At 30.9% G+C, this 16,883-nt stretch overlaps 1 protein-coding gene across 1 annotated transcript in view; it reads left to right on the forward strand.

Annotated features, from left to right (window-relative positions):
* The first annotated feature begins 1,853 nt into the window (after positions 1-1,853).
* LOC110426857 (Tetratricopeptide repeat (TPR)-like superfamily protein) overlaps positions 1,854-16,883 on the forward strand; it is a 31,801-nt gene continuing 16,771 nt past the window's right edge. Inside the window, exons 1-6 of the mRNA XM_089785384.1 lie at positions 1,854-2,045; positions 2,492-2,587; positions 3,661-3,845; positions 3,929-4,033; positions 14,215-14,315; positions 15,572-15,650. Of these exons, the coding sequence (XP_089641510.1) occupies positions 1,916-2,045; positions 2,492-2,587; positions 3,661-3,845; positions 3,929-4,033; positions 14,215-14,315; positions 15,572-15,650 (696 nt within the window). The 5' untranslated portion in view covers positions 1,854-1,915. The remainder of the gene's footprint in view (positions 2,046-2,491; positions 2,588-3,660; positions 3,846-3,928; positions 4,034-14,214; positions 14,316-15,571; positions 15,651-16,883) is intronic.

Here is a 16,883-nt window from a genome sequence, read left to right on the forward strand (position 1 = left end):
TAATTTTATAAATGAGAACTTTAATCACATTGACCAGCTTCTTTAAAAAATATTTTTCTCAATTCTAATAGTATTGAATAATTTATAAATTAATATTAGTACAAGATTTCAATTTTATATAATTGAAACATTAATTGTCTTTTATTTATATACAATAAACTTTACACTTTAGAAACATTTGTATCAAGAGCAGAATTAGAGCATTTTCAAAGGGGAGTCAAACAGAAAGAGGCATTAAATAGGTAAAGAGAATTTTATATATAATTCAATTATTATTCATCTAAAAGATTAAATAAAATTCAAAAGGTATTGAACATATAAAAAAAATGCATATTAATAGTAATGAACGGGTCAGTTATATATATAATTGAATGAAATTATAAAATGAATCTCTCTCACTCTTTACGGGTAAGAATGGAAGAAAAAATAAATTTTCAAACTTAAACAAGGTGCCTCTTTATTTTGTATATCCTAACTGTTCTTTTTTTTTATTTATTTGAATTCTTAAATTACTAATTAAAATATTAAATTATTGGATAAGACTATTGAGATACAGTATGTTATGATAAGTCATTTGATTAGACTGTTGATAGGTTTAGATTTATATTAAAATTTAATAAATTTGGATTACTCAACCTATTTTTATTTTTTGTAAATTTGATAGACTTAACATATTAGTTTAGAATTTATTTGTTGGGCTAAATTAGCAATATATTAACCATAATAACTCTAATTTTATCCAACAATTTAAAGAAAAAATAATTATTAAATAAAAAATTATTTTAAGAGTTATTAAAAATAAATATAATAAATAAAATTATATTAAAAGAAATACAATTATTTTATTTTATCAATTTATATGTATATCCTTATTATTTAAAATTTGCAATAAACATACTAAGATACATTGATTATTTTGAATAAAAAAATATATTTATGAAATTCTAAACAACAATACAATACTGTAACTTATATTTGAAAATTACATAATAATTTATTTATTTTTAAAAATAAAATCTTAAAAAATAAAATCTACATAATAAGAAAAAAAAGAATATGACAAGTAGAAGATAAAATCTACATATGATATAATAAAAAAGAAAAAAAATATGATTGATGGTTTGTATAAATTTATAAGAGAAAATCTATAAAAATTTAAAACATATGAGTAAATAGAATAAAAATAAATAAAAAATAAAACAAAAATAATAATATAAATTAAAAAATAAAAAAATTAAAATTGAGTCTTGAATTATTTTATTATTTGTAATAATTATTAAATAAAAAATTATTTTAGAGGTTATTAAGAAAATTTATAAAAAAATTAAAAAATTTTATTTAATATGTAAAAAAATTTTAAAATTTTGGGGGCCTTGGCCCCCATTCCTTAAGAAGGCTCCGCCCCTGATTTGAATTTTATATGTAGTTATTATTTTTTAAAAAAATTGTTTTAATATGTAACGCATGTGACGATAAAAAAGTAATAAAAAATTCAGATGCCAGAAAAGTCTTAATAAAAAAGAAATGACTAAAACCAAAGTCTGGGAGTGTGAAAGTTGAATTGGTAAACTTTTTTTTGAATTACTTGATACAAAAATAGTATAATAATTAGGATTCTTCAACTCAAAATTTACTAATTATATTGTTTAATTAAATTATAAATTTTTTTGTTGATAAATATTTAAGAAGAAAAAATGGTAAAAAAAATTAAAAACATAAAATATAAATTGATGATAAAATGTTTATAGTTAATTAACACAGAAAAATAGAGAAGTTATTTTTTAACCAAAGCCCAAAGCCCAAAGTCCAAAGTTTTCCTTTCCCGGTTTGGCCTTTTTCCTTTGCTGCCAGCCGGCCTAACGGAATTAAACCCAGGGTTTTACGTAAGGAGGAAATAAAGCAAGCACCGGCGAAGATGTTTGTACGGAAAGCAGCGGTTAGTTTGCTAAGGGGAGTTCGCCTTCCTTCTCATTCCATCTCCGTTTCTGCTTCTGCTTCCCGACCAGCTAAGGCAACCGCCACTCCATTGCCGTTTTCTCCTTCCAGTACGTTTCGATTCCATATGAAAAGTTTCAACATTTGTGATCTTTATTTCTGTTAATTTCACTATTTAAAGATTGAGATTCAAATATTTGAATTCAATTGAGTGAAGCTACATTGACTCAAATTAGGCCTTTATCCTTTTAAAAGTGAAAGAGCTCAATTCGATTGTTTATAAGGCCAATTATTTGAATTATTTCCCTGAGGCTGTATCTACAGTCAACAATTCGTGTTATTGTGTGGTAATGTGAAGGTAAGAGTATAACAGATAAACGGCTTGAGGCAGACGTCAAAGTTTTTGACACGAACAAAACATGTTAATTACATGAGTAATGACATGATACGATTGATATGTTTAAATGCGATTAAGTTGTTACACAGTTAACCCATTTAGACATGTGTTTAAGTGTATTTCTTCTATATCTCATTGATTTTGTTAATATGATTGCAGGCAAAATAAAATTCCCCTATCAAATTGGTTATGGGAGCTCATGGAGGATGAACCGTGCTGATCCTCCTATGTGGATTATTCTGTCTGTACAAGCTGGTATATTCTATTTTCATGGGGTTTCCAGAAATTTAATTTAAGTATCTAGTGATGTCTCACTTCTTTGCTTTGCGATATAAGCTAACATATATGATACAAAGTAAGCTTGCAAGAAATAGGAGAATGGCTGTCTTTATAAAACTAGTTGTATTGAAATGAAGTGGGAGATACTTTAATTCAACTGGTTGTCTTAAGTTACTTGGCCGACAAAAATAGCTCATAGTTGAAAAGTCAAATTTGGGTTAGGCAACATATTGGTTAAAATCTTCATTTGATCCTTGTATTATGGGTAAATGTTTTGATTTGCAATTGTAATATGCCTACTGTTATATGACATGTTTGGCGTGTGGAATTTCGTCCACTCTGCATGCCATGATATGGCCTGATAATAAAGCCTTTTTATTTCCTTTTCTCTTTTCACTTTTCCATTTTCTTTTCTTCTCTTCAACCATGCACGTATCTCCCTCTCTCACAACATTTTCTTTCTCACCTACTCGTCTAAACTGTCTTTATCTCTACATTCTATCTACTTTTCTTCATTTTCCATAAGTCATTTCTACTCCTTGTCAACAAGACTCCCCAAAAATTTAAAAGGCAACCAGAGCAATAGTTGCAAAAAAAAAAAAAAACTCTAAAAATAAAAACTAAAATTCATAGATAAACAACTTAATTAACCTACAAATCCATTTCTAGGAAGTCCTCTATTGATGTATCAAAAATAAATAAACATCCAGTTTGGGCTGATGCATTGACTAATAAAGAGCTTTAATAAGGATAAGGAGGTTAGCTTCATTTGTGTACTATATTTTTTGAGGAGCTTTCCTCACAAAACTGTGTCCTTTTTTCATGAAAGGCATCCATATCCTGCCTCTAAGTAACATTGCTTTTGAGTTGAACCAAAAGAAGTCAAAATACATGTATTGCTTTAAGGTGTAGCTAACTTCAGTCAAAATGCTTTAGCTGTTTAAAAAGTACTTTTAAGCCCATTTTACTCATTTCTTTAGATTGGTTATTGTTTTATGAACGGTAAATTGCTGAATAATTCTTTCTTGATGACTCTGGTTTCTTTGCAGCTATAATTTTGGGTATAAATGTCAACCATGTTTTAGCAGAAGATGTGTCAACAAGTTCTGAAAGTGATGAGCAAGGTGCTAATATTGTTGGATTACGCAAAATCGAGGATGGCTCTGTGGTATCCAATATACACACATCTAAGTGGAGAGTTTTTACGGATAATGGGAGGGACTACTTTTTGCAGGCAAGCATTTTTTTTTCTCTACATTTTGTGTCTCTGTTTTAGTTTCTGATTTGCTCTCTCTCTCTCTCTCTCATAAATGGTAGGGAAAACTAGAGGAAGCAGAAAAGTTCTTCCTTTCTGCACTCAAGGAAGCGAAAGAAGGATTTGGGGAGAGGGATTCCCATGTTGCATCTGCATGCAACAATTTGGTTAGTCTACTTCTGAAATGCTTTTGGCTATTATTATGGTATATGAAGCACAAATACTCCGAACACTCTTTATTTATATCTTATCAATTGCAGTACCCTGACCCTCCCAATACTTTTGGGCATGTATCTGATACTATAGAAAGAAAGAACAAGAATTATCTTTGATACTTGAGGAATACTTGTTGATAATTGAGCCATAATTCATGATATGCAAATGATGTACATTGGTTGGATTATATTGATATTGAGGTTTTGATGTTACTTCTATTGTTTAGGACTTTGAGTGGTTTAAAAAAATTGCTTTTACAAGGAGAAGGATTTGAAATAGCTCTGATCAGACTTACCTTTTTTGTTATTCTCTTTGAAGTACACTACATTAACACTGCTTAATCCCTTATCACTTATATCATAATGCAATTTTAGGACTTAGATTTTATTTTTCTATATGGTAAATGTAATAGCTATTTGAATTTCATGATAGATGAATGGCTCATTGATATCTTCTACAAATTTCAAGCAAAGTTTTTATTTTTAGTTGTAATTCTTCTTATTCTGGTTATTTATATTGTCTTACACACACAAAGACACATATGTATGACCTATCACAGTATTTTGCTCATATGACTTGTCCACTTTTGAATATTAGTTGTGAGAATTATAGAATGAATTTCTGGTACGTGTTCAAGAAATAAATTTTGGCTAGGCTGCTGATAGTAACACATGTTTGCATAAGTGATCTAATAAGGTTCAAAACACTAGCTTATTTCAGTCTCATGATCTTGGCTAAATTTGTTTCTAAAGTACGGAGAGCAGTTGCAATCTTTGTTGGTTCTATATAGTAATTGTCTTTTATTGATTGATTAAAACTTGTAATCGTCTTTTTGACTTCTCCAGTATCTTCTTTAATGCGTGGTTTTTAGCAAAGTCTGGTGCTGTAGAACTCATTTTTAACATCTGACAACAGAAATATAAGGAAAAAGAAGTTTGCTGAAGGAAAAAAAATGCAAGAGAGGGAAGGATTATAGAATGATGTGGACTGTAATCTGGAAGACATCAGCTGATTAGCAAGTGATGTCTTGGGTAGGGGGAACTTGGAAGATGTGGTTTATAAGATGGCAGTAACTATGATTTTATTCAGTAATATGAAGTCCAGGTGTTCCAAAGATGTTGGTTACGACAGTAATTTGTCATAGGCTAGGTGTATAATACTATGTAGACCTTATACAAAAAATGTTGATGCCAATGTTGACTGTAGAGGTTGAGATAGGGTATATTTAAGTTCAGAGAGTGAAAAGTATCATCAAGATGATGGAAGCAATCACAGTACAGATGGTGTTGTGGTCTGGTACGGTTAGTATGAGATTACGGATCGGGTCATGATAGTTGTCGATAAGGTTTAGGCACCTTAAGTTTGCAATAGTGACTTATTGTGGGGTTTATTGGTGATGGACATGCACATGCACTCTTAACAACACATAAAATGCAGTTTAATTAGAATTATGGATGTTGGTTACTGATTCAAGATAGCAATAACATAAGGAGATAGAAAAACGATAAGCGATGCTACTCTCTTTCTTTAGATTCTAGAGATAGCAGCTTGGAATCTTCTCACTTCCCTTGGACATTTCATTCCTCTCCCTATATGTGTAGATTTGTGAAACCCTAATATTTTTATAGGGGTAAAATGGTCATTTGACTGAAAGGGCAAAATGGTAAATTTGACAAAAAAGGAAAAATGGTAAATTTGACTATATTTAAGATAATCCTAGGTGAACTTCTAGGATTAAATTTTCACACATAATTAAAGCTTATTTAAGTTTTTTTTTCCTTTAAACTCTTCAGCTTATTTAAGTTAGAAAACAAAGTAATAAAAAATTAAGAGATTTACGGAGGAAAGAAGGTAATTTTCATACTAAGGGCAAAATGTTAATTATATACCTGAAAATAGAATTTATAACTTTTCATAGATTTTAGAACCTTTAGGCATCAGTAGCATAAAGAAAATCATAGTGGATGTTTTCTTGGAATAAAAAATGTGTAAAACAGCATAAATAGCCTTTAGGGGCAAAATTATCATTTATCAAGAGACCCTTAGTATGCCTTAGGTATAAAAATCTATCTTTCTTAATTTCTTCTTCTCCTCCCCCAAACCTGCTTTTGGTTATTCTTCATTGTTTTTCTCCTTATCCTTCCTTGTTTTCTTCATATCTCTCACTCATTTCAACTCCAAATGGAGTGTTTTTGAGCTCGTGTCCAAGGTTTTCAACTGTCCTCTTTTATATTCTCCCATCAAAATTCTCAAAAAAGACCTTCATGCTGTTCCAACTTTGACTGAACCTATTTTAACGATATAGAGTTTTTCTCTTCAAACTAGCTTGCAAGACCACTTCCAAGTGTTGTTCTCTTGCATTTTCAAGCACTTTCCACCTCCAAATTGGTCTAGATATTGAGGTATATCAAAAGACTTACATGATTAAGTTGTGATTAGTTCTTAATTAATTAATTAGTGCTAACAACTAGTCTTATTGTTTGTGTTAGGACATCTTCACCACAAGTCCACCAAGTTAAGTGGAAGTTGAATTGAGATAATTGTGATAGTTAATGATAGTTTAGAATGTGGATTAGGTGCTGTTTGAATGAATGAGGATTAGTGATGAAAAGATTGGTAATTGTTGTTAAAATGATTAATTGAGTGCTGTAGATGACTAGTTTAATGATGTCATTTTGTTGGTGTAGGTTGACTTTAACTTATTCAAGGTTGCAATTATGAATTGTATGAATGAGTTAGGTGTTGGAAAATGATGATAATGTTAATGGAGTTATGAAAAAGAAGAATATAGCACTAGATTGATTAGTTAGATTGTAGTTGGAAGCTAGTTAGCAAAACTAGTAAAGTTTATTTATGGAAAATTCATTTTTAATATCAATGCAGTTTTGATGCAACTCACTCACAAGTTTTGTTGACTTTTCCTTTCAATCAACTCCAACCCTCAACTATCACTCGAAGTGAATGTATGGGGTCTTGGTGCTGCCTAAAAATATAAAATTTACATCAAATCAACCAAAAAACTAAATGAATTTCCATAAGCAAATTTTACTAGTTTTAGTAACTAGTTCTAACTACAATTTGACTAGTTAACCTAGTCGTAAATTCTTTTTTTGTATAACTCTATTACCATTATCATTATTTTTCAGCATTTAACTCATTCATATAATTCATAATTTCAACCTTGACTAGCTTACTTAATGCCAACTTACATCAACATAGTGCCATCATTAAACTAGTCATCTACACCACTTAATTAATCGTTTAGTTTTATGGAGCCCACCTTGTAAGAACTAAATCCAACCAAGGGCAAACTGCCCTTGGAGTATTGCCAACCCTTGCTACATGGGGTTTTGCTCATCTAGAGCACATAATCTTTGATGTCGTAATCATATAACATTAAGGGCCATTTGACACCTTTTACCAAGCATGTGTCCCACTCCGCCAACACATGACTAGAATCGCACTCCGTGCTAGTTAAGATATCAAACATTATGCATAATGACTAGCGTCTATTGTTGTTAGCTACAGGTCCTTACTTAGGTGGCTCCACTAAAGTTATTAAATTATAGTTAATTGGGTGAATGTGTTCACTATTACTAGCGGTGGAGTGAGCCAATTTTTGTTGAGAGTCAAAGATAGAGGAATAAGGGTTAAAAATTGTTAAAACTAATCTGTTGAATGTAATCAATAATCAAAAGATTTATAATAGATGATAATTTTATATAACATGTAAATCAAAAGAAACAAAAAAGAAAGTCTTACAATAGTCCTTTAGGAAAGTTGTACTTGATAATATTTCCTGGATTTGAATTAATCAATTAGTGGCTTCGAACTGAAATGGCTAACAATGTCTTTCGCAATATAAAAAACTAAATTATCTTCAAAAAACTCATCATCCATTTTCTTTTGGAGTTTTGTTGTCAAAATTTTCATTGTTGAAAAGGCTCTTTCTGTAGTTGCTGTAGAAACTGGAAAAGTCAAAACAAAGCAAATTAATCTATCAATAAAATGATAATATCTTGCCTTTCCTATTTTTGCTAATTTCTGGCACAATTTAGAAAGTATCTTAATATCTTAATAACCTTGGTGATGAGGTATATCAAGCTTGTAATGCCTCAATTGTAACCTCAAAAATTTTTTTTCTAGCTCCATGAAATCATGAGAATAAAAAATCTCTACTAACTGGTAAATATAATCAATGTTGAATGATTTGTAATTGTTAATAGGGTTCAAAACAATGCTTAAAGTCAAAAGCTTTACAATATGCTTATTGAATCTCAAATTCAATTCTTGTAATTGAGAATCTATTGTCTCTAAGAATACATAAACTCTATAATGATGCTCTATAGTGACATTTGGTTGACGAGATCAACCTTTGCCCTAGATATTGCACATCCATGTTAGGAATCTCTCTTATTTTTGAGAAATTTTTCTCACATTCTTGAGCAAATGAAACCACCCATCATCTCTTAACTATCGAATGAGTGATTTTGTAGTAGAAACAAAATGAGTTGCATTTAAAATATTTAGAGAGCGTAATTGTAATGCTTGACAAAGAACATTAGTAATTCCCATGATCTCATACATCAAGTGTAATATGAAAATAATTTCACATGATGCTAATATTTTAGTAGCGGCAAAAGCATCTACTCTTTGTGAATAAGTGACCTCTTCATCAATAATATTTTCAATAATGGTGTAGGTTGCATAACACATTCTCATAAAGTTACAAATAGAATGAAAGTATGAGCTTCATCTAGTGTCTCCAACTCTTTGTAGAGTTCTCACTTGATTTGCTCATCTACCTATTTCAAGTTCATCACTAGCAATCATGTTAGCAATGTTAATTACTTTAGTATCTTATAATTGATCATGTCTTTTGGAAGAAGCACTAACAATATTTACAATAAAAGTCAAATTATATAAAAAAATTATAAATATGAACTATTTCTCTTGTTACTGCAACCAATGCTAATTGTAATTTGTGAGCACAATAATGCACATAAAATGCATATGGACAATTATTAAGGACCAAAGCTTGTAAACCATTCCATTCACCATGAATGTTACTAGCACCGTCATATCCTTGACCTTGATTACTTTCAACTTGAAGGTTATAACGAGAAAAAACAGATACTAACCTTTCTTCAGGGTCATTGAACTAGTATTACTAATATGTATAAGATCAAATAAACGTTCTTGAACAGGGGTAGATGCTTGTATAGTTATGGGGGGTTGTGGCCCTTTTAAAATTTTTAATATCTTATATATATTTTCTCTTAATGACCCCTTCAAAATAATTTCTTTTCTCAAAAACATTTTCTTGATCTTGTACTTGTTAGTAATACTAGTGTAATGACCTTAAAGAAAGAGTTAGTGTTTGTTTTTTCTCATTGAAAGTATTTGAGATCTAAGATATGATGATGTTATTAACATGCGTGGTGGACGGAATGATTTACAGGCTTTGGTATTTAATGATTGTTCATATGCATATTATGTGCATTATTATGCTCAAAGATTGCAATTAACATTAGTTGTAGCATATAGAGAAGTGGTTTATATTCATGAATTTTTTACATAATTGACTTTTATTGTAAATATTGTTTATGCTTATTTTAAAAGGTATAGCTAATTACAAGCTACTCAAGCAATTAACATTGCAAACTTGATTGCTAGTGATAAACTTGAAATAGGTAAATAAGCAAATTAAATAGAGACTCTACAAAAAGCTAGAGATACTCAGTGGAACTCACATTTTTATTCTATTTGTAGCTTGATGAGAATGTTTGATGCGACTTGCACTGTTATTAGAAATATTATTGATGAAGGGGCCACTTATTCACAAAGAGGTAATGTTTCTGCTGATAGTAAATATTAATATCATTTGAATTTATTTTCATATCACACTGATGTTTGAGATCACAGAAATCACTAATATTCTTTGTCAAGTGTTACAATTACGCTCTCAAGATATTCTAAATGCAATTCAACTTGTTTCTACTACAAAATCATTCTTTCAGCTGTTGAAAGATGATAAGTGGTCTAATTTGCTTGAGAATGTGCAAAAAATTTGTCAAAAACAAGAAATAGAAATTCTTGACATGGGTGCACAATACATTTTGGAGAGAGATTGATCTCGTCCACTAAACGTAATTGTGGAGCATCATTATCGAGTTGATGTATTCTTAGTGACAATAGATTCTCATTTGCAAGAATTGGATTTGAGATTCAATAGGCAAATTGTGAAATTTTTTACTTTAAGCACTGCTTTAGATTCTAATAACAATTGCCAATCATTCAACATTGATGATATTTGCAAGTTAGCAAAGAGTTTTTATTATTAGGATTTTACGAAGCAAGAAAAACTTATTTTAAGGTTACAATTGAGGCATTACGGACTTGATATACCTCATCACCCAGATTTCGAAAATATTAAGAAACTTTTAAATTGTATTAGAGATTAGCAAAAATAGGAAAGTCAAAGAAATTATCACTTGATTGATAGTTTAATTCACCTTGTTTTGACTCCTTCGGTTTTTACAAGCAACTAGAAAGAGTTTTTTGAGTAATGAAAATTGTAAAAGAAGACTCTGAAATAAAATGGATGATGAGTCTCTTGCAGATAATTTTGTTGTTTATATTGGGAAAACATTGCTAGCTTTTTCAATATAGAGTCAATAATTGATGAATTTGAGTCTAAGAAACATTATCAAGCACAGCTTTCTTAAAAGATTATTGTAAGTCTTTCTTTTTTCACTTCTTTTGATTTACATGTCATATAAAATTATTATTTATTATGAATCTTTTAATTATTAATTAAGTTTAACATATTATTTTTAAAAATTTCTAACCCTTATTCCTTTATCTTTGGCCTCTCAACAAAAGTTGGCTAGCTCTACTCCTGGTTAGCAAGCTCATAAGTCCCTTTTGAAGAATGAAGTGTGTTTCGGTGGTGAATTATAGAAAAGAAAGTAAAATAAAAATAAAAGGACAAAAGAGAGAGAAAAAGAGAGAGAAAGAGGTGTGGAGAAGCTTAAGAGTTAAAGAGGGTAAAGTTGAGTGGGGAATGTGGGGTCATTTTGCTATTCTTTATTTGTATTAGTTATTAAATAACAAAATTATTTTGAGGGGGCTATTAAGAGAAAAAATATATAGTATATAAAAGATTTTAAAAATTTTGGAGAGGCTACAACCCCACTATAACTATACAAGCATCCGTCCTTGACCATTATTCATTTAACATATCCAAATGTGTAGTCACACCATGTCACCCAAATCAAGTCCACTAATACGGGGATCCTTAGGATGCTTCCAACATTCATCAACCATGATACAATTGAATCCACATGGTACATATGAAATTATACATGATCAAAAAGGTATACGTTTCTAACAATCTTTATCATGTACCATATCGTATCGTATCTTGTTCAAATTCTCAACAAGGTTACACATAATATTCTGTCAACATTAAATGCATTCACAACATCCTATCAACTCATGGTCAATGTGACCAGCAACGCATTTTATCAAGATTAAATCCTCAAACAAAACTAATTTCAAATAGCTTGCCTTTCCAGCAATCTTTATCACAAACAATATTTTGCTCGATTCTCAACAATAAGGTTAAACATCATATTTCCTCAACATTATGCGCATTCACAACATTATTTTCAACTCATGAGCAACATGACCTGCAACACATTTCATCAATATTTAATTCATCAAACAAGCTAATTCAAATAGATGCTTTTTCCCTTGTAAATACATAATGGTAGGCACGTTTACATAAATATGTATACTCTACCATAGCTTTTGAAAGCATACTTTAAAACATCATTTCAATTCATATATGACTCACAAACACACATCCAAGATCAGAATATATCAAGTATCCAATTGCGCATTTGAAAATTTATATTTCATGCACTTTTAATATCAAAGTAGTTTTGATGCAACCCACTCATAAGTTTTGTTGACTTTTCCTTTCGATCAACTCCAACCCTCAACTATCATTCTGAGTGGATGTGTGGGTTTATAAGTAGACTTTAATATTTTTGTTAGCTAGTTTCCAACTATTATTTGACTAGTCAACCTAGTGCCAAATTCTGCTTTTTCATGACTCCATTAGCATTATCATTTTCTAGCACTTAACTCATTCATATAATTCATAATTCTAACATTGAATAGCTCATTCAATGCCAATTTATTTCAACGTAATGTCATCATTAAATTAGTCATCTACACCACTCAATCATTTTAACAAAAATTATCAATCTTTTCATTATTCTATTAATCCTCATTCATCAAAATAACATCTAATTCACATTCTAAAACATTAACCATCTCAATTATCCCAATTCAAGTACCATTTACCTTTGTTGACTTGTGAAGTTTTCCTAGCACAAACAATAAGGGTAGTAGATAGCATTAATTAATTAATTAAGAACTAATCGCAACTTAATCATGGAAGTTAGGTTTTTGATATACCTTAATATCTAGACTAATTGGAGGTGAAAAGGGCTTGAAAATGAAAGTTAACAACACTTGAAAGAAGTCTTGTAAGCTAGTTTGAAGAGAGAGAAACTCTGTCTTTCTAGAGTAGGTTCGGCCAGAGCAGGAACAACATGAAGGAGGTGTTTTTGAGGATTTTGATGGGAGAATATGAAAGAGGATGGTTGAAAACATTGGAAATGAGCTCAAGAACACTACATTTGAAGTTAAAATAAGTAAGATACAAAGAAAACGAGGAGAACAACGGCGAATACCAAATGGTAGGTTTGGGGGAGAGGAGAAGAAGAAAGAAAGAAAGAAAGTAGGGTTTTTATACCTGGGGCGTATTAAGGGTCTTGATAAATGACCGTTTTGCCTTTAAGGACTATTTATGTTATTTTACACATTTTTTACAAATAGGAAATCTCCACTGTGATTTTCTTTATGCCACTGATTACTAAAGTTTCTAAAATCTATAAAAAGTTATAAATTCTATTTTTGGATGCATAATTACCATTTTACCCTTAGTATGGAAATTACATCTTTTCCTCTGTAAATCTCTCTATTTTTTATTCCTTTGCTTTCTAAGTTAAATAAGCTTCAATAATGTGTGAAAATTTAATCCTAGAAGTCCAAGGATTATCTTAAATATGGTTAAATTAACTATTTTCCCTTTTTGGTTAAATGATCATTTTACTCCTATACGAAAAATGAAGATTTCAGTGATTTGGTTCAGCAGGTTAGTTGTCCTTGTAGACTAAATTCAAGCTTTTCAATGGACGTGCTTAGCTATTTCTTTCTATCTCATGGTATGCTCTGGATTAGCTGACTGGGTGTACCTATTCTCCTCATTTACTGCTCAAGCTCTCCCATGGAGTCAACTCTATTTTTTTTTGCAGAATGCAGACCGAATCTGTCTGAATTGTCACCTGTGATGTTCGAAATTGCACAGAAGTGTAGAGTTAGTGTGCCCAGAGAGTTCGTAGTTTGTGGTAGCCAAACCTGATTTTGGTAGTATGTAGTAAAAGGTTGTCAGCTAGGTATTATTTGATATTGTTCGGTGACATTAAAATTGTTCGGTGACATTAAAGCTAGGATCACTTGGGAGAAAATGTCAAATCCTTTAGTTGTATTCCCCGGCTTTTAATTTCTATTTCGATTTTGGATGTTCTTTCTTCAGTTTCACTTGCTTGCTGCGTACAGTAATTGCTCAATAACAAAATTGATGGTGTTGTTGAATTTTTTGGTTTGTATGTGTAATGTTTTTGTGCCCTAGAGCTTTTGTCATGAGTGGTCTTTCTCAAGCATATTGCAATTCTCAAACTTTTACTAGTTTGAGAATTTTAATCACTAGTATATTATGTGTGCCCCTCCTGTATTAAACAGCACAAATCATGTTGGCCTGTGTTGGAAAGTTTGGCAGATGATTAGTTGTCTTATATTTCCTCTAGTTGTCCTTATTGACCACATGAAACAGAGTAATGCAGCCAATTCTTTTTGCTCATCGAAGATGTGATTGAAAGTGTTTTTTTTTTTTCTTTTCTGATTCTGGTTCATTTACATTGCATTATAGCTGCTTCTATTTAAGAAATTCATTACCTTTTTTTGTCTACTTTTTTTCCTCTTTCATCCTTTTCAGGCAGAGCTTTACAGAGTTAAAAAGGCATTTGACAAGGCAGAACCTTTGTATTTAGAGGCCATCAACATACTAGAGGAGGCATTTGGCTCTGAAGATATACGGTATCTAGTGTGATTACTTCGTGAACTATGGCATTATTCATATATCATAAGGATCAGATCTCTGGTACATTCATTTTGCACATTTGTCTTTCAAATGATATTTTAGATTTCATTAAGATGGCATATTTAGGTGCATTTGCATAGTTATATAACTTTATAATAATTATTTGTGTTTCTGATGCCATACAACATACAGCATCTTCATTTCTTTTAGTGTTATAACTGTCAATTCTGGTTAGGATTTGATGCAGAAGAAACTAAAGCTAATTCAAAGTAGTTTCAAGGAGAAGACTAAGATTTGGTAATTCAATTACCTTCTTACTTTGGTGTCAGATCTAGTTTGTGTTAAGAAAGTAATTCGCATTGAGAAATTATCATGAGGAAAGAAGGAATCAGCAGGATAAGAGAAAAGCATAGAAGAGATGAGAGATTGAGAATCCTATGAACTTAGTTTCAGTAATCATTCAAATAGGTAAACTTCAGCTCAGCTCCATGCATTTTGCTTGTTTTAACGGAAGAGAGGGATTGTTGTTTTGAGTATTAAATTCTCATTGAAATTGGTCTTATGTTAGAGAAGATCTTAAATGTTTTGAAAATATGTCCTAAACTCAATTCCCAATATTAGAAAACATTGAATATGGACCTAATAAAACCAATTTAAAAGTTTAAGATGCTACAGCATATTAATGCTACAGCCTTCAGTGAATGGTGCTAGCAGTAATGTTTAGTATTGGGCAACAGTATCTCGCCTAATTTTCCAATTATTAAGGAAAATATTATAGATAGGGAACTCTAACATTTAGAAGAATCAAGCTAACGGAGTAAAGGAAACACTAGGAATTAAAAAATGCTCCCATTTAGTTCAAAATTTTTATACTGTTGAAGGTTGTTAATGGAGATGATCTTTGTCCAAACATGAAATCTATTTGGAATTTATCTCCTTAGGGAAATAGGTAATTGGTGTTTTGTTGACGTATTGCATTTTCCAATTTATGATTCGAAAAGGTAGATGTACCAGAAGACAGGTACTGCACACACAAATAGACAGTCATTGCTGTTATTAACACAGTTTTAAGTTCTTCCACTGTACCTTATTAGTTATAAATTCTTCAATTGACATCCTTCAACTAGCATGTGTAAGGTTTTGCTATGTCTATGTTAAGTGACTTTGATTTGATTGTCTGGATGCTAGCAATTACCTACTTAATATTTTTATTTATATTTGCTCATTAAATTCCATTATCATAATAATACAGTGTAGGAGTTGCCTTGCACAACCTGGGACAGTTCTATCTTGTCCAGAGAAAACTGGAAGAATCTCAGATGTGCTATGAGGTAATTGAATATGGTTAGAGGGGCACTGACTTAGAGATTTTTTTTGATAATCGATATTTCTGTCTGTATCAGTTTCCCTCTGGTGGATTGTATAAGTAGTTTTAATCATATATTCCGTTGCTGGAGATGCCTCTTGTTTTCAATTTTAAAGAATTCTATTGCATTGTTAAAGACATGTAACTGTTGCACTGGTATGATGATAGCGGCACCAATATCCTATTAACTTGTTTATGAATGAAATTTTGGGTAGCTAGTTGGGTATACACAGGATGTTTGGTGGAGAAAACTTTTCTTACTTTTTCACGTTGCTTTCACTATGTCATTACTTTTTGTTACAAAAACTGCTTATATGAGTAATGACACATGTCATTAAGAGAACTCACGAAGAAGGTAATGAATGACTATGGAATTCAGAATTTTCAACCCATATGGGAGTAGTTAAAGGTTGCAGTCTTAAACAACTCCAGTGTGAGACACCAAAAAGGAGAAACTGAAGTTACCAGTAACCTTTTCTACAACAATTGATCAAAAAATAGTATCAAAGCTTAGGTAATGTCCAGTGTGTTAAGCTGAGGATTACAAAGTTCAGTGATGTTCCAGATGTGGAAATGTTATTTAACTTGATAAAAGACACATTTTGTACTATGGTAGGGGCTATTGGTTATGTCAATGCACAAGCTCTCTTAACCTTCTAGTCATTAGGCTTTGGTATTCTTTACTTCATCTATAGAATTATTAGTCGTTAAATACTGATATTATTATTCCTTTTAATTTTGTTCCTTTCAAATGTTGCTAGTTGTTTGTTATTTGTACTTTACATCTAGCAAGTAGACAAGGTTTTAAGTGGAAGACCAAGGTTATATTGTAATGAGACAGCTCCTTAGTTGTTATTATTGGAGAACTTGGGTCTTTTGCTGCACCATAAGAATGATTGAATAGCATGTCACTGCTCTGATTATTATGTCATCTGGATTTCAGACGATCGCAGTATTATGACATTTAAATAGCCACTCATTTTTCAGTTAAACTTAAAAATTGGCAATAGCTAGTTCTTTTCTAGTGCCCCTGCTTCATTATTTGTCCCCAAATCAAAGTATTGTATGTTCTCCCTTGGTTGGGAAAGGGGATGTCTAGTTGACCATCTAATTATATTTTAACTTGCAACTCATACCTTTGTTTTTAAATTTTATTATTATTTTTATATCCTTGTTTTAAACGTGAAGTATTTAATTG

Source organism: Theobroma umbraticum, unplaced genomic scaffold (genome assembly GCF_002168275.2).
Source record: "Theobroma umbraticum cultivar Fairchild unplaced genomic scaffold, ASM216827v3 scaffold_239.1, whole genome shotgun sequence".
Lineage (NCBI taxonomy): Eukaryota > Viridiplantae > Streptophyta > Magnoliopsida > Malvales > Malvaceae > Theobroma > Theobroma umbraticum.